The 19,890-nt window shown below is 32.6% G+C and overlaps 1 protein-coding gene and 1 pseudogene across 1 annotated transcript; both read right to left on the minus strand.

Annotated features, from left to right (window-relative positions):
- LOC116406129 lies at positions 1 to 8,849 on the minus strand (annotated as a pseudogene).
- A 3,537-nt stretch (positions 8,850 to 12,386) lies between these two features.
- Positions 12,387 to 19,671, minus strand: LOC101220302 (probable LRR receptor-like serine/threonine-protein kinase At5g10290). Its single transcript, XM_031889818.1, is given in 14 exon segments — positions 12,387 to 13,015; positions 13,392 to 13,786; positions 14,550 to 14,702; positions 14,705 to 14,890; positions 15,670 to 15,813; positions 15,928 to 15,998; positions 16,426 to 16,491; positions 16,590 to 16,661; positions 16,766 to 16,909; positions 17,536 to 17,607; positions 17,732 to 17,861; positions 18,303 to 18,451; positions 18,593 to 18,667; positions 19,412 to 19,671. Coding segments are annotated over 12 exon segments (1,836 nt in total). The 5' UTR covers positions 18,394 to 18,451; positions 18,593 to 18,667; positions 19,412 to 19,671; the 3' UTR covers positions 12,387 to 12,703.
- Positions 19,672 to 19,890: the final 219 nt, after the last annotated feature.

The raw sequence follows: 19,890 nt of genomic DNA on the forward strand, positions 1-19,890 counted from the left end.
TTTAGAAACGAAGAACAATTTTATTTAAGCTCAAACAATAATTATTCTATAGTTACAATGTTGGCAAATGCAATGCCAAGTATGAAAATAACGACTCTATTCACTCAGTTGTATTACAAATACAAACTTCAGCCACAGCACGTGTTAAATTGAGGGAATTAAGATTACACAAAGAAGCACAGCCAAAAAAATATAAACAAAAGTGAATGAAATGTACAAAAGTAGGATATGAGAAGGCAATGATTTCATAAGGATGGCCCCCAAATCAAACTAATCTAACAGAAAAAAACTGACATATAGATGAGGATCAAAAAGCTTGGTAATTGCTACCTTATCTTCCACCAGATAACTCAATAGCTTCCTGTTTATAAATGGAATCATTCCCTAATTCAAATCTTCTTTGCATTCTCTCATAATCTTGTCTGCGAATCACCTCTAAATGCTGCCATTCCTCCCACCTCTCTCCGAGTCCCTCGCCTTCCAGCATCCGAATGACTTGCGACATTGTTGGCGACTAGCCGAAGATTGCTGCGTACACAGTAGCGCAACTTGAGCCAATGTCTCCACCTCTCTAATATCATAGTTAGTCAGGTTTTCGTCCACAATAATGTTCAGTCGCTTCTCCCTTTCCAATTTCTTGACCTTTAAGAAACAGAGATGAATAAGCCAAAATTATATTTATGATAGTAGAGCTAATTGAAGTTGGCATAAAGAAGGAATAGATTCAAATGGAGATGTGCTGATTTTGATATAATTTGCTTACATGGTCTAGCAGTAAAACATCATCATCTTCATCGAAGCGTGAGAAGTCGATCGCGCGTTGTCCTGTAATAAGTTCTAAAAGCATAATGCCATAACCAAAAACATCAGTCTTTTCTGACGATTTCCCAGTGGATAAGTACTCGGGTGCTATGTGGCCAGCTGTCCCCCGAACTTGAGTTGTGACGCTAGTCTTCTTAACATCAACCAACTTGGCGAGGCCAAAATCACCAACAACTGCTTCAAAATCCTCATCAAGCAAGACGTTAGCAGCCTTAACATCTCGGTGAATAATCTTTGGATTGCAATGTTCGTGAAGATATCCTAAACCACGAGCTGTCCCCAATGCCACACGTTTTCGTGTAGGCCAATCTAAAATAGGTTCCCCAGGCTTAAGTTCTGGCATAGGAGATTACAAAAGAAATCAGCTAGAGGGGTAGTAATTATTTATCAGTAAGGCAATACAATAACAATTGGCCAAAGTTCATCTTGTGAATTAAATGAGTAACTTGTATGCTCAGTATCCTGCAAGACTATTTTACATAAGCTTTCATTGAGAAGAGTAAAAGTAAAAACGACAAAGAAAAAGACTAACTGATAAAATGATGAGAGCAGGAAGGTGATGAACAGAGCAATCGAGCAAGGAGTTAACCGGAAAAGGACAACTATCCAAAGACTTATCAAGGTTGTTTCTCTCTATGCAACAATGAAAGTTGAAACTCACCTATAAATCACTTATCGAAATGATGTTCATACTTACTGACAACAATCATATTCTATAAAGCTTCAAGTTGTAACGGGAAAGTAGCAACCAGTTAGCTAAATTACCCAACAATTTCACCTATCCGCAGCCCGCCCCAGGAAAGATCTTGAGACCACCTTCCAGTTCAAGAATGTGATAATCCGCACCCACCACGCCCTCTCACAAAAAGTCATTTTCCAACTAGTGGCCCCTATAGAGGCTGGAGGACTCCTTTCTTCAGTACTAAATACAAACGAGTAGAAAATTTTGTTGTTCTCTGGACTAAGACAATGGTGCTACTTTCCAAGGACATGACAGGGGCACAATGCCTTCATGTATATTTTTTTTAGACTTAAAAAGTCGGCCGTAATCAAAATATTTGAAGGTTGAGCAAGTACTACGAAAAATGAAAAAAGTAGATACAGGAAAGAAATAGCCCATGGCCAATATTTCCCTCTGCCCAAACCAGGATCTACTCAAGCACCTGACACTCAATTGATCTCTTAGACCTTAGTTTTAAAGTTTTCTTGGTTACTCTCTCATTTCCCTATGCCCAAACCAAGATCTACAGATCATTAATATATGATGTAATATGCAAACATTGAAGTATTTCTGCTCAAACGAAAACAGAAATTGTGAGATTTTTTTTTTTTTTCAAATTTCATATCCAAAACAAGCAAATGATTTAATACCTCGAAGACGGTTGGCAACACTCAAGTTCTGCATATAGGGATACACCAATAAGCGTTCAGTCTGAGTTGTACAAAACCCAATCAGCCGCAATAGATTTCTATGAACAGCTACACTAATCATCTCAACTTCACGCAGAAAAGAAGCATCTCCCCCAAGGCGTTCATAATTAGTTGACTGTTTCACTGCAACCTTGGTGCCATCAGCAAGCACCCCTTTGTAAACCTTTCCAAAGCCTCCTTGTCCTATAACATTTTCCTCACTAAAATTTTCTGTAGCTAGCTGTAGCTCCCTCCATGCAAATCTTTTCAGCTGACCAAATGCAATTTTTCGATCAATTTCACCTAATTGAGAGATTAGGGAAAAAAAACATTTAGACACGCTTCCATGAACAAAAAATTCAGTTCTAGTGCGGGTGAGATGGGGTGGAGGCATATGGAATTTTGATTCCCTTTTCCAGCTTGTGACTTGATTACATTTGAAATTATTGCGTGTTTCATAAAATTACTAATGAATGACTCAAAGTACGATAACTGGAAATATAGCAATTAGATTCAAAATAATTAAGTATATAGCAAAATTTAAAAAAATGCAAATATAGAGAAATCTGTCGAAATCTATCAAAATCTCAATGATAGAAATCTATCACTGATATACCATATCTAATAAATCATAAGAATCTATCAGCAATAGAAGTCTATCGTTAATAGACTTTGCTATATTTGCGATTTTAAAAAAATGTTATTATATACTTAATTATTATTCTTAAAATTGTTATTCATTATAACTATACCTCAAATTATCCAGTAATTTCATTTAAGACATAAGATGGTTAACTTGACAAGTAATACAAAAACTTACATCAAAGAGTTAGAAACATGAGAAACTATTTCTACAAGCTCTTCATGAATCCAGTTGGGAAAATATTTTTGTTATGCAACTACGAATCACATATCAATTATCTCGAGCAATTCAATATGCTAGTAGAGGACCAAATTTTAAGGAATAATTCTCTAGATGAGTAGCATCTAGATAGTCTATGCTTCAGACAAAAATCACAAATACAACACAGTTGTATTTCTAGATAGGTGCTAATACGTACAAACGCTACTAAGAATTGGCAAAAAAGGTTGCACCGAGAAAACAATTATATTTACATTGATATCGATATCCATGAAACCTAGTCACCATAAATGATGCTTGCATAATCCATTTTGAAAATTCAATGATAGTCATAACAATTACCGGGAACATCTTCGAAGACTTCACCCTTGTAGCCTTTATATCTATGCTTGCACAACAAAAGCAATAATCCGACCAAAAGAAGAGTAACCATTAACCCAGAAATAGGTCCAGCTAAGAGCCCAACCTTCGACTTATTTGAAGCACCTGAGAAAATGACGAAACTTTCACATTTCTCTTTCTGCTAAAGGGTGCCTAAGTTATCAAAACGGAGGAAAAGATTTTCCACAAGCCTAAGGACCTAAGGCAAATCCGATCCAATAACCTGAATTTGTACTGTCCGAATCACAGGACCAACGTGAATTGTTGCCGCAATCCAACTTATTTCCAGAAAAGCTGTGAAAAAAATATTTGGAAGGTGAAAAATAAATAAACGGATGACAAAGAATATAGAAATTACATTGCACTGTAAGATCTATTGAAAAATAGAGATTGTGATTGTAGGGTTCTTGACAAGTTATTAAATGAGAACAATTCTACATCAAAAAAGTTCTGAGAGCGATGAGCTCCAAGCACTCTAAAAGCTTGGGTGACCTAATTCTAGTTGAATTATCTTTCTGTATTTTCTAGTTTGAAAGTAAAGAAAAGGGTGTGAGTAGCATAAAAGTTTTGAGAGTGTTGGAGTTGGAATCAGCAAGAGAATTCTATGTGTTTGTAATAATTTTCACATAGTGAACTTCTTTTTGATTGATCACGGTTTTTCTTTCAGTTTGAGTTATTCACGTTAATTCTTATATTTCCAATCTTTATTGCTTTCTTTTAAGTTCTCCGTTATTTGCTGCTTTCTCCTGACAGTAGTAATAGGAAATTTTTCTTAACAGCAAGTGTTTAAATTTTATAATTTTGGTTACTTTCTTTTGACCAAATCAATTTTGGATATGGGATTTGTCATGTCCAAGCAACATATGGTATTTCCTTTTCATTTGTCGATCAGTGATGCTTTAGATTTTGAATGTTAGCTTCAAAAATTTAAGTTAATTATTGTCTTTTTTTACTTTCATTAGAAACTAAAATTTAAGGTAAAGAATCAAACCTTCATTCTCAAAAAAAAGTAGATGCTTTAAACTGTTGAGCTATATGATCGTGCCATAAATATCAGATAGATGTGTTTCCTAATATCACTAATTTTAGGAATTGGTGTTGGTTTCCTAATGCCATGTTATAGCAGATATATAGGTATGATAATATCTACCTTGATAGTATTCAAAAGTTCCACGTACTTGAATTTTGAAACTTGAAATAATTGCTCCGGAATCTGGCCACTGAGATTATTCGAATCAAGAAAACTGTAGGAGAGTAACAATCAAGGCATTGAGAACAGAACACAGATCCCCGAATCTGAAAATCTCCATTAATAGCCTTATGCATAATTGAAAACATACAGATTGATCAAGCTAGGAAGGGTTGACAACGTCTCAGGAATACTCCCAGTTAAATGATTTTGACTCAGAGTTCTGCTTCAATGAGAATAAGGAGTCAATAGTCATTATCTCAACTAAAACCCAGGTGTATTGCAAATGCTCATAAGGTATCTTTGAAATTTGAGTAATTTGAAACCCATTACTTACAGGAACCGTAGATTCTTAAGATTACCCAGGGACGATGGTATTTGATCAATTAGGCTGTTATTTCCGAGATCCAAAGTGACCAAATTTGTCAAGTTTCCAAACTCCGCTGGTATCCCTCCAGTTATGTAATTTCCCTCCAAGTTCCTGCAGTAGATTAATATATATTAATTAAGTTTCTCATTGCCAATAAGAAGATTATTTCAAAAACCAGTTTTGTTAACCAAATTTAGTGTCCAAATAATCATAATATGCTTTTCAAAGCTAAGGTTATCTCAGATATACGGATGTCTAACGTCCAACACTTCCCTGAAACTAGAAGGTTAAAAGAAAATATCCGACCAAGGGATGTGAGAAAATTAGATCTCTGAAGAGGACGAAGTCTTGCGCTTAGTAAATTACAGGAATTCCAATCATAAGAAAACAGATTTTAGTTCTTTGTTGATAATAGTTTATCCCAGTTGGTATTAGTGGGTGATCTTCTAATTTACAATCTTTTGAAAAAAATAGTATAAAGAAAGTTCCAGTTATGGAATTTTAATACTATATATACATGTGCAAAATAGAACTCTTTCTCGAGCAACATGAATAGATAACCTTAAGTAAGCCAAGCACCTGACTTGAAGAATTAAAACTTACTTTTAAGACAACAATGAATATTATGATCAATAAAATCCAGAATTTGGAGTATAATAATAAAAGAAGCCGGCTTAAATTGCACAAACATCAAGTATTTAGAGCTGCAAATTCTCGTCCACAAAATAACACAGTACTCACAGAGTTGAAAGAGATTTTATGACAGCAATTTCTGGAGACAAGGTTCCAGTAAATCCCATCGTTGGCAAGGTTCTGAGAAAATTAGATTTAATATAAGTAATGGCAGACTTGAAACCTTTAATATTGGCAAGTAAAATATTTCATACAATGAAATAAATAAGTCATTTATATAGAGCATCTAAGCACTCACAAGTGACATGATTATTGCTAAATGGATAGAAAGATCAGCAAAAGAGTGTATTTAATTTAATTATGTCTTACATAGCTGTCACGTTGTTCCCATTACACATAATATTGGACCAACTACTGCATGGATTGACATGATTTAGGTTCCAATCTCCAAGCTGACTACTTGTTGCATTCAATGCCTTCTTAAATGCATAGAGTGCGTCACCTGAAGGTGATAAGAACAACGTACATTCATCAAGTGATCAAGCAATTAGAGAATATCAGTATAATAGTAATTCCAGGTAAATTTGCGCAACTGGAAGCAATCAGAAATTGAAAAGAAAACTACATTATTTAATGATTTAATCTCACAAAATTTTCAAATTTGTATCCCTTTACAAGGGAAAAAAGGCTTTCACACTTGTTGATAACTTCAGACTAGCTTTTCTACCAACTCACAAGAAATGAGCAAAAAGACGAACTGATGGAAAAGGTATCTTCCATGTGACAAAAGACTTGTAGCATATCCAAAGATAGTGTGAAAAATAAACAAAAAAAAGAAAGAATTAGAAACACTTAATACTGTCTTTGCCAATGAAAATGTGTATTTTGGGATTGATTTTAAAATTGCTAAAATCACTTCAAAATCAATACGAAATACACTTAGTTGGTTATAATTTTACACTTTCAAATACAATTTTCATATTATTAAAACTGACTTTGAATTATTAAAAGTCATTTTGGAAGTGATTTCCATAATCTTTCTTTTAATATTATTAAAACTGACAAACATGCTAAAAGAATTTCAATTTCTATTCAAAACTACATACTGTTTCAAACATCATGAAGATAAATCAGATGGACAATCTTTTTGCCATAGACCAGATGTTTATACAAAAGACTATGAGCAGCAGTACAGTAAGTTCTCAATTTTCATAAGCTACCTTGAGATGCAGTTCATACCTTGAAAATCAGACACCGCAAAGTAATGAAAGCAAACCAAAACTAGAGCAGTAAGATAGAGTTTTGCCATCTCCGCTAAAAATCACTTTCATCGCGTAATGTTAAGAATCTGGGCAAAAAAGGTTAATAGAGTCATTGCCATATTTGCAAAACCAACCATTCTTTTAGTCAAATATATTGGCATGGTAATAAGTCCCAAATTATTTGGTACAAGATACCTAATGATCCACAGTCTACCAACAAATCCTTGAAGAAGATAAGGCCACATTAAAAAGAATGGATCAGACTACTAGCATAGCAGTTCTAGAGCATTTGAACAATAGCTATAGGCACCAATCTTGATTTGTAAAATCAGAATATGATGAATGCAACTTTCATGGAGAAAAAATTAAAGAATACACTAAACATTCATTGAGAAGAAATTAAATAACAAAACTCAAAGAAGAACACATAAAAAAGGGAGGCGACCTTTAAAAATTGCCTCCAATCTAACAAAGTATAATCTAAAAACTAATTACTGATTGGTGTACGTTGAATTACCTTTTTAGGGCTCTTAAATTATTGATTTCGTGGAAAAATATTAGAATTAGGAAAAACTATATGATTTGTGATTTTATTTCAAAATTTCTTCTTTTATCATAATTTTCTACTCATACTTGAAAAAAAGAATTAAAAATTTATGAAAAACCAAAAATATATGTGGTCAATTTATACATATTAAAATTAAATAAATATTTTTAAGAATTTAATAACAATAATAAGCAAGACTTTCTTGGCATCCCCTCGAATAGTCATCAATCCATGAGCACTCTCGACAATCACTTTTAACCCAAATAACTCCTTTTCACTAGAGCCCATCCCCTATTTGATTAGCTCAACCAGGATCACAATTGACTACGTCATCCAGACGCACTACACAACTAAATGTAAGAGGCGTGGCTCTCATACCCTTTGCTAGGGACAACAAACTCTCAAATATATCTCCACAATGGTCACTTTGGGTATAACCCTTATGACATTGTTTCTTGTTTCACTCAAAATATCTTTTATACCTCTTGAGAGATTATTGTCCTCGCTTGTGTACCATATATCTTTTCCCTTCCTAAGTAGAACTTTGGTGGCAATCTAACACAAACCAGCTGAATGACTTTATCAATCTAACCAACTTTAAAAACTAAGCTAGAAAAGAGGGCTCTGATGGTTGATGGTTGATGGTTGAAGAATAGTACTCAAAAAAAAAAAAAAAAAAAAAAAACACAAATTTTCGTGGTCATCAAAATACCACAAGGAGGAAGGCGCTTGAAATTCATTAGTTTGTTCACACTTCTCCCAAATGTTCTTAAGTTGACCTTCAGGTTGAACTTCGAGATTGATGAATATAAATGACTTTCTCATACATTTAAAATTTATCACTCAAAACAGGATAAAATAAAATAAAAGTCATGTTAAGTTGAATTTTTTGCATTCGATATTCAAACATCACAATATCCTTATAATCTTTAGAAGACTAAAATGGAAACTAAAAAAAAAATTCAGACTTCGTAAATAAATTAATTACCATTTCTTTTATTTCCACATTCCAATTTTCTATAAAATCTCTGCCACTTAGCTCTGCAACGAAAACCAAATCACCCTAGAAAATGAGAAAAACAAAAAAACAAAAGAGAGAAGTAGCTAATTAAAATCAATAAGCAAATGAGTAATCAACAAAACCCAGAAGAGAAACGAGATTAAATCGAAAAGGGTACTGAAAGATTAAAGAAGAACCAAAATAAGTACCTGGGAATAGGAGAAGTAGATTTGGGGCAGAGTAAAGAGAAAGATTATCCTCAAGATTCTTAAACCTGAAAGAAAAAAAAAAAAAAGAGAGAGTAATAAGAAAGAGGAAGAAGGGCGGTGATGGGTTAAGAAATACGAAGCTCAGAGAAGAAGAATTGTAGAGAGTGGTGGTGGTGCCTGAAGAGGAACTGCATCACATTCAGCAAATCATCCTTCCGCCACTAGCAAGAGCTTGCTTATATTCATTGTCTTCCATTGTTATTGGCTTGGAGCTGGAAAACAAAACCTTTAAAATACAATATAAATTCACTAACTATTTACGCTTATAAAAATAAAATGTAAAAGAATTCTTTTATTCTTTTATTCTTTTTTAGATCGTTCTTCTTTTCTATTTTTCAAAAAAACTCATTTGTTATTTCATTTCTCAATTTTTTTAAATTAAAAATTACTTTTAGTATCTAAACTTCAATTTATTTGTAACTTGTATTTATAATTTTATAACAATTTAATCTTTAAATCTTTCATTTTCGAATTCATACGGATCAATTTAAAATCAATAAACTAACCGAAACTTAATATCTTTTACAAAATACATAGTCTAGAAATAACATCTAGTTTTAATATTTTCTACGTACTAAATTGTTATAAATTTGAAAGTACCAAGACTAAATTGTTACGTATTAAAATATATGAACTAAATTGTTACCAAATTGAAAGCAAGTAACAAAATTCTAAGTTTATGAAACAAATTGCTACTTTAATTGATAGTATATATTTTAACCAATTATACCATCCTACTTGAGTTTGGTGATTAACATATTGTTATATAGACCCAAATATCGATTATATATTAATAAATTTTAAATTTCCTCGATGTTTATGAACATTTCACCGATACTTAACATATATGTTTCTAATATTTAATCAACGTTTACAACTTTGTGCTAATATAAAATGCACTTTCAATTCAGTTAAGCATTATTTAGAGAATGTTTCTCTTTTAAATCTTTCTACATCAATTGCACTAATAATAAACAACAAATATATATCTATATTGATTTCTCTTTGTAAACTAAGCTTAGTGGTATCGGCATGACATCTATCTCGAGAGGTTGAAGGTTCATTCCTACATTTTGGAGTCGTGTGTACTAAATATGTGGGATGATGAGTTTTGTCATTTACCATTGATCTTCGATAACTACTTTTTAAATTTAACTTTTTTTTTCTTTTATTTTTTATACAAAAACATTTTGAATATAATATTTATCCATTATTAACGTCATTCACAAACATCAATCATTGCTCTCAAGACTAAACTAAAAGTACAATAATTTTTTAATTATGAGATATCATTAGAAACCTTTCAAAGTAACTATAATGTAAATGAACTAAAACATTAATTAATAATTATATCTTTTTTCTCACTCCTTTTTCCCATTAATTTTTCAAAATAATATATATACATAAAAATGATCAAAAATGGAAAATTTGACAACAAAATTTCGTAATATTCTATTAATACAGACTTTTGATAGGTCTTTCTATATATCAGTTTTTATCAGTATAAAATCTTAAATTTTCTAAATATTTTAATTTATCTTACTATAAAAAACTAAAAATCATCTCTATAAACGAAAATAAAATCCGATAAAATATTTTTGTGGGGATATGTATTTTTATATCCATTCAAATACAATATTTGTTAGAGTAAATTTGAATTTAAAAACCCTCTAACTAGCATGTTTAGATTTGATGGTGATAAAAAGTATATTCAAAAGTGTGAAATTAAATATAAAAGTGATTTTGGTGAGAAGCCAAAAGGAAATATGAATGTAAATATGTGTATTACAAATTTACAATATGAGTTCATCTCATAGTGGTGGTTAGATCCAGATGGCATGTGGACATACACTTGTGGGTTGTTCACTAATTTATTCATTTTTACCCTTTTTGGTGTTTCCTTTTCATATGTGTTTTGTTCTTATTCAAATTCTTTTGACTAATTAATTATTGTTCTTGAAATTTTATTTTAAATGATAAAATTTTGTTTAAAAAAAAGTAAAACATTTAGTTCAACTTTTACTGAATTTTTATTTTATTAAAAATTAGTAAGAATTTTCATTAAATCATTAGTTTTATTAAAACAAAGCTTAAGTAAAAAATAAACTATTACATAATTTAATGATGACTTTGTCAAAACTTATACCTTTCAACCAAAAACAAAAAAGAAAAAAAAAGAGTTATAATGTAGTTTTTACCTAAAATTTTATTAATTAGGTTAATAAATGTACAAAAGTGTTGTTATCATGTGATAACTTTGGTCCTATCCAAATATCTTTCACCCAAGATGGTTCTATAGTGGATTTTCAAGCTATGATACATATACAAAAAGATGAAATTTTAGATTTATCGTCCCATTTGGAGGTTGGGTCGGATTATTTGAAGATCATAGGATTCTTTCACAATGATTGTTTAGATTCATCTAATGCTTTGGATGTTATTGATGATAAATTTTTTCATACCCTTCAAGTGAATGTTTTGGAGTTTGTAGCATAGCCTATTATAGGGTTCTCCATGTCCTTGTGACGAAGAAGGCTAGTTTTCTTTTTGTATATTCTCTCCTTCTCCATTGTATGGTATGAAGAGTTATTTGAAGCGGTAAGCTTTTAAATAAAGTTATCCGTTTTTATTTGAGGATCTTCTCAGTATCTAGTTCATCATTTTCAACATTACTTTAGACCATAAATTACATACGATAATTAAAAAGATTGTTGGTTTTGGTAAGCGTGTTTTTGAGTGTGTTTAAATCAACATATTTGATTATTTAAACTGACATCAATGATTGCTTGTACTGTTTAAGTTAGAGCACAAACACACTTTGCTTTCATGAAGGAAAAAACTTGACTTCTATTAGGTCTTCTAGGAACGTTAATGTGACTTCATTGTTATTGATTGATTTGATCTAATTTCCATGCTTTACATATTACAATTATGATTTCGGTTATTTACATTACTTTTCACAAAATTGTATTTTTAATCTAAAAACTTGGGCTGTCGATTTAAATTTTGAATTTTCGAAACTAACCCTTAACCTCTCCGATGAATATAAAATTTAAAATCATATCTAAAAGAACTACTACTTACTAAAATTTAGAGCTTGTTAAAAACTATTAGATACAAAATTGAAGTGGAGAGACTTCTTACATAGATACAAAAGTGAAAATGTTAGAAATCTATTGACCCATATTAAAAGTTTAAAACTAACCACAAGCTCAAGGTTGACAAACTAAAACTTACAATAATTCTTAATTGTATTTACATTTCATTTTCATATTGATATATAATTCTAGATAAAGGGGTGAAAATGTGAGTTCCCTAAGTTAAAATTAATCCGTTAAAATATTAATAAATCATATATAAACAACTCAATACCAATAAGCAATTCTTACGTGGAAAGAAATTATACTAACTATTTAAGAAAATTTTAACGTTAATAGACGAACATACTTCTAATCAGTTTTCAATATTTTGATTTAGAAAACACTCCTACATTAGCAAACAACAAACCAAAAAATTCAATAAATGCAAAAAAAAATTTTATATGTTAAATTCTATCGAATATCAAACGCGTCTAAACGAATCTAATTATCAAAGTTGAACTACCATATTTAGGATTTAACTATATGGAAGTAAACAATATATTTAAAATCCAAAAAGGGGGGGAAAATTGATCAATATAACACGAGAAATGTTAAGCCAAATATGAATATGATGACTTTGTAGAATTGGCTGTATTACAATGTTCAGCCACAACAAATGTTAAATTGGGGGAAAACAGGATTACAAAAAGAAAGCAAAAGCCAACGGAAATTTACAAACTGGGAGATGAAAAGGCAAGGCTTTCGGGAACATTTGGAACCAATAAAACTTACCTAACTACAATAACTGCCATGTCCATATGGTTTCATAGCCAAGAGAGATGAAAAGGTGGGAGAGATTTGGAGGTAAATTTGGTACCTCATCTTCCACCAGATAATTGGATTGCATCCTGTCTATGTATTGAATCTTCTCCCCATTCGAATCTTCTCTGCAATCTTTCGTATTCTTGTCTGCGAGTCACCTCCAAATGCTGCCATTCTTCCCACCTCTCTGCTAATCCCTCTCCTTCGAGCATCCGAACGACTTGTGACATTGCTGGACGGTCGTCCGAGCATGGCTGTGTGCACAGCAATGCCACTTGAATCATCATCTCTACCTCTTGAATGTTGTAGTTATTTAGATTACGATCGACAATGGCATCGAGTCGTTTCTCCCTTTCTAGTTTCTTAACCTTCATAGCCAAGTGAAATTGGGAATTAGCTAAGGAATAACAAATGAGGCAAAAATTAGGAGAATTCAGACTTGGTAGTTTATTTTGTTTGTGCTTCTAATCCATAATAATGGCACGTTAATATTTGGCCTTCCAACCCCTTCCATTACAATAGTTGAAGTTCCTCATTATGATACTCAGACTTAGCGACACTCAAACTATAGTATAATCATGATCTTTCCTTATTTATTATTTAAACTAAAATAATCTGTACTTTAAAACAAACTATTATAACCTATACCAAAATAGTTTACACTCCAAACACAAATTATTGTAATAACCAACTCAGCATCCCAAACAAACCCTTAAAGATATTGATTTGACGAGATTTACTTACATGGTCGAGTAGTAAAACATCGTCCTCTTCTTCTAAGCGTGAGAAGTCAATTGCACGTTGCCCTGTAACAAGTTCTAAAAGCATGATACCATAACCAAAAACATCAGTCCTTTCGGATGACTTTCCAGTAGATAAGTACTCCGGTGCTATGTGACCCATTGTCCCTCGAATTTGAGTAGTGACATTAGTCTTCCTAACATCAACCAACTTTGCTAAGCCAAAATCGCCAACAACTGCTTCAAAATCTTCATCAAGCAATACATTAGCTGCCTTAACATCTCGATGAATAATCTTTGGGTTGCAATGTTCATGAAGATACTCTAAACCACGAGCTGTGCCCAATGCCACCCGTTTTCGAGTAGGCCAATCTAGAACAGCTTCTCCGGGCTTTAGTTCTGCATTGAAAATACCGGAGAAATCAGAGGAAAAACAGCAAAGTATTTAACAGTTTCGTTGCCTAGGTTACACCTTCGGAATACCCTTGAAGGGAATTTTTCTCTACTTCCCTTAATCTTCACTTTACACCACCCGACTTTCCTTTCGTCATAAGGCGTGGAATTAGAATAGCATTTGACTAAACGAAAGCAGGATAGAATGATGGACACAATTGAAAGTACAAAGGAACAACAAAAACGACCTTCACTTAGAAAAATCAAACCTAATGCATAATTATAAATAGACTTAACCACATAAGGATACACCGAAGTTGAAAGTTTGCATAGCATCCAACAAGTGAAAACAAATATCTAACTGAAGAGCAAATGACAGTATAAGAATCTGAACACATGACATCTTACTCTATTACTATGTTAAATTACCAATCAACTTAAAAACTTTAACTGATGAATTAAGATAAATCTAATTATATTAATACTTTAGCACAGATTACTAGCATGCTACAAATCCAACATGAACTTAAATGTTAGTAGACAAAAGGATCTTAAATGTGTGAGTGGGCCTGCATCTACTATTTACTTATGTATCAGTATCATGCACGTTTTTTCATGATCATATTCCAAAAACGTGCTCTAAACAACATTATGTAATACGTAAACAACGAAATGATTTTCTCAAATAGCATTATTTATTTTATGTAAACATATTGTCAAGAGCAATTATTGCAAATGTAATATAGACAATAACGAAAACACCTTATACCTCGAAGACGGTAGGCAACACTCAAGTTCTGCATAAAGGGATACACCAATAGGCGTTCTGTCTGAGTTGTGCAGAATCCAATGAGACGCAACAGATTTCTATGGACAGCTACACTAATCATCTCAACTTCACGCTGAAACGCTGCATCTCCCCTGGACTCTCATAATCAGTCAACCGTTTCACCGCAACTTTGGTGCCATCTGCAAGCACCCCTTTGTACACCTTTCCAAAGCCTCCTTGTCCTAAAACATTTTTTTCACTGAAGTTTTCTGTAGCTAGCTGTAGTTCCCTCCAGGCAAATCTTTTCAACTGACCAAATGCAATTCTTCGATCAACTTCACCTAATTGGAAAATTCAAGGGAAACACAACACTGGATATAAGTATAAACAAAAATTCCAGTTCATTACAGGAGTATTTTTACCATTTTTGTGTGTGCAAACTGGAAGATGCTTCAAAAGTCCGTATGCAATGATAAAGAAGCATTCGTAGAGCTCATGTCATTTGAGCTGTAATTTTAATTTTGTTGGCAATCTAAGTACACTTAGTTTCAATATAATGATACTTCATTTATCATGTGATTAAGTACAGGTTAATTTATCATGTAAATTAATTGTAATTAAATACCAACATGGACATAGCTCAAAAAATATATAAATATCATATGAATGTCACGTAAATTAATTGGAAAGTTTTGTTGGCATGTAACCTCGAGTAAAAAAAATGGAATTTATTTTGTATGTAATTGTAATATATAAATATCATATACCAATTATTAATGAATCGATCCATTAGTTAATTTTCAACTACTTCAAAATATATAAAAAAATAGAAACCAAGAGAACTGATCAATGAAATATTCAAATACCCATATAAACATGGATCCCTGGTTGATATAATAATTCATGAGATTGTCTATGCTTCAAATTTCAAACAGAAACAACACAGTTGATTTTCTAGATACGTGCTTATTCCATGAAAATACCACAAAATGTTTACAAAAGTTTGTGGCAAGAATACAACAGAAAATCATACTTTAAATTGATATGATATACTTGCAAGCTAGCCTTCACTAGAAATGTTTGGAAAATCCGTATAAATAAATTAGTCACAACAGTTTACCTGCAACGTCTACAAACACTTCGCGCTTGTAGCTTTTATATCTACCCTTGGACAAGAAAAATAATACTCCGACCAAAAGAAGAGCAACGGTGAACCCAGCAATTATTCCAACTATGAGGCCCACCTTGGGTTTATTTGAAGAACCTGACAAGAAGAGAAACTTTCACATTTTGATTACGCTTCTAGTCATAGGGTGACTGTGTAATAAAAATATAGAAAAGCATTTTTCTAAGCCCAAGGTAAATGTGATCCAATAACCTGAGTTTGTACTGTCTGAAGCACAGGCGTGAAGAGACTTTCCACCACAATTTAACTTGTTTGCAGAAAAGCTGTTACAAACAAAACAATTGAACATCCTATGAGAAAATAGTATGAGCAACCTAAGGAACTAATCATCAATTTTTCCCTGACCAAGCTAATCGACCAGAAAAAGGCAGTGGAACCATTTTTGGGGCAAACAGTCAAGCTTTCATAGAGAATGAAATATTACAATGAGAATAATGAAAAGAGGAATCCAACTAAAGAATAATTATACCATCCTTGACATTGACTTCAAAGCAACTTTTGAATGTTCAATTTAGCAATGCTAGTCTACAGGCTTCTTACTCTCAATTCTATAAAATTACCCATCAACAGCAGAAATGACATGATGCAAAATTAAACAAAAAGGGACCAACACAAGCTAGGGCTAATTAGTGGGTTTGTGTGCACAGTGTTTAGGTATCTACCTTGGTAATATTCAAAAGTTCTACGTACTTGAATTTTGGAACTTGAAATAACTGCTGCGGAATTGGACCACTCAGATCATTCGAATCAAGCAGACTGTAGGAGAATCACAATCAAGAAATCAAGAAATGAAATACACTTCGTCAACAGAAACTGAAGATTTACAGTTAGCCCCAGATCAGTGGAAAACTTACAGATTAATCAAGCTAGGAAGGGTTGAAAGTGAGTCGGGAATAGTCCCCGTTAGACGATTTTGACTCAGAGTTCTGCTTGAAAAATAATAATGACTCATTATCTCAAGAATAAACCGTAATCATTATAGACACTCGTGAAATATCTTCAAATTTTGACATCATTGCGAATTACTTACAAGAACTGTAGTTTCTTAAGATTACCCAGGGATGATGGTATTTGGCCAGTTAGGCTGTTATTTCCCAAATCCAAACTAACCAAATTTGTCAGGTTTCCAAAATCCTTTGGTATCTCCCCACTTATGTAATTTCCCTGCAAAATGCTGTTGCAGACGAATCTATATTAATGAAGATGCTTGGTTGTTCATCGCTAATAAGCAGATTTTCTTCAAACACCAGTTTAGAGAAACAAATTTAATAGGAAAAAAAAAATCATAATATGCTTTTCACAAGTCACGACTAATTTCTAACCCTTTCCTGAAACTACAAACATAAAAGAAACTTTCCAACCACGTGATGCCAGCAATTATACCATATAGACAGTAAAATATTAGGCTTGGTGAATTTCATAACCTTCAATATTAAGAATACACTTCAGCAGTCGTTAACTTTTACTGCTTTAATGGTAATAGTATGATGCTTTGGTTTTATTTACCAACAGCTCCCAAACTCTCTCAAGACCAAAAAGAATGTTCCAATTATGAAATTTTAACACTACAAATACGTGCAATACAAAATTCTGTTTCTCGAACAAAAAGAAGTTTCTATCAACCTTAAGCAAGTCTAAGCACCTGGTTTGAAGAATTAGGACTTACTCACGGAAAATATATGACAAAGAAAGTACAAATCAAGATAAAATCCAGAAATGTATAATCAAACTTTCAGCTAAAATCTAGCAACATGAAGTATTCAGGGCTGTAAGTTTTATATATACAAACACACTACTCACAGAGTTGAAAGTGATTTTATACTTCCAATTCGCGGAGACAAGGTTCCAGTAAATCCCATTGTGGACAAGGATCTGAGAAGTTAGACACAATATAAGTAAAAACCAGACTTAGAAACTTTATAATGGCAAGTAAAAGTAGAATACAACAACATCGAAGAGAAAACTATGGAAAAGAGTACATTTAAGTCTATCTTACACAGAGATCACACTGTTTCCCCTACATATAACATTGGACCAAGTACATGGATTGACTTGATTTGGGTTCCAATCTGTGAGCTGATTTGCTGTTGCATTCAATGTAGTCCTCAATGCATAGAGTGCATCACCTGGAGGAGAGCAGAACAACATTCATCAATCAGTCAAACAAGTCGAGTATATCAGTACAATAGCAAGTAGAAGAAAATGAGTCTGTTGCTTTCAAAACAACGTCGGAGAAAAAAAATAAAAAGATACATTTCACTTGTCAGCTCTAAGTGATACATGTATACAGTTGCGAAAAGTAAACTTCAATTACACATAAGCATGTCATGTGCATTTAACTTGAATATGCAATATTTGTCCAAGCCAATCAAGAAGAAGAAATCAATTTTTAATCTCTATCTTATTTGTTCCACTCTAGAACAATGTACAAACATCGCAAGGATTAACGAGATGGGCAACTTTTAATTCCACATCACAGACCAAACGCTTAAGCTACAATTCTATGAGCAGCAGTATGACAAGAGACGTCTCAATTTTAAAACACCATCTAGAGATGCAATCCATACCTTGAAAATCAGAAAGGGCAAGATAATTATAGCAAGCCAGTACTAGAATTAGAAGATAGACTTCTCCCATCCTAACCAACATCATTTTCATTGGTCGGCGTTATGAAATCCATGCAAAAAGGATGAATAGAGCCATTGCTATGCTATATCTGCAAAGACAACCATCCATTGACAGTCAAATATATTGAAAGAGGCCCAATTGGTATAAATATGAGCTAGTTTGTGTCTATAATTACAACAAAGCAAAAAAACAATGAAAGAGAATATCAAGTAGAAGCAAAAAGACTAACCAAATCCCAAAAAGAAACATCCCTGTAGTTATGATCACGAAGTAGTAACCAGAACGACAACCAAATAAGGAGAGCCTAAATTCATATATAAGAGCCACGAAGAATTACAATCACATTTCTCAAAATAGCACCTGATGGAAAAACATGAGACATTTTGGAAGTACATCGTGCTTTCATTTCAAAATTCATGCCACCCTAATTTTTTCTCATTCTTCAAAAAACAAAAGCTTAGTCAACAATTAAAGAGTTTGATCGATATAATAAACATTTTAGTGAATTAAAAATCCAATATTTCAAAATATTTAAAATTATGTAATATTGTACCAGAAATATATAAAATTCATGATAAAGTGAATCTTCTACTCTCAATATTTAAATTGCGACTTTCTAAAATTCGTTTAAGAAGTACCTTTCAAACTCTGAAACCAAATCTAGAAGACTAAAATGAAACAAAACCAAACCAAACGCATTTTTTTTTTAATTCTGAAAACAAATTAAACGAAGTACTTCCGAAACTCCCAAACCAAATCCCAAAGACTAATATGAAACCAAACGCATCCTTGGACTTCGAAATCAAATTATTTCCCACCGCCCAACTACTCATCAAACCAATCGACCAACTCTTATCTCTCAACAGTTCACCACTTAGCTCTGCCACAAGCGAAATCACACTCAACGCAGCTTTATCCAAAAAGACACGAAAGAAACAAACAGCTCATCATAAAAAAATCAAACCACAGATCAACAAACTCCAGAAGATAAAGAGGAAGAAAAAAGATATGAAAAGATGGTGAATAAGAGAAGATCCAAAACAAGTACCTGTGAAGAGGGACAGAAGAATAATCCTGAAGATTCGTGACCTATAATAATAAATCAACAGCGGAAGAACAGAAAAAAAAAAGCTAAAAAGAAGAGACAAGGAAAGAGAAAGAAGAAGAAGCTCAGAGAAGCAGAATATTAGGTGGAAACCAATTAGTTTGAGTGAAGCTACTGCACATTCAGAAAATCTTCTTCCGCCATTGCTAAAGCTTCTTCTTCTTCTTCTTCTGTCCTTTAGTTAGCTTTTTAATTAATGGAGTTTTTGTTTATTCTTTTTTTTTTTTTTGGATAAAAGGTAAGTTTGAAAATAAGGGTTTTTTTTTTCTTCTTCTTCTTTTTAATTTTCAATGGATTTTTAATTTAATTTACAGTCCATTTCATGTTGGCGAGATGCTGACCTGGCAGTTATGTGGCCCCCGCAGTTAAGGTGTGTGGACCTACGGCCGGTTGACTGATTTTTCGTTTTTCTTTCATTAACT

Source organism: Cucumis sativus, unplaced genomic scaffold (genome assembly GCF_000004075.3).
Source record: "Cucumis sativus cultivar 9930 unplaced genomic scaffold, Cucumber_9930_V3 scaffold66, whole genome shotgun sequence".
Classification (NCBI taxonomy): domain Eukaryota; kingdom Viridiplantae; phylum Streptophyta; class Magnoliopsida; order Cucurbitales; family Cucurbitaceae; genus Cucumis; species Cucumis sativus.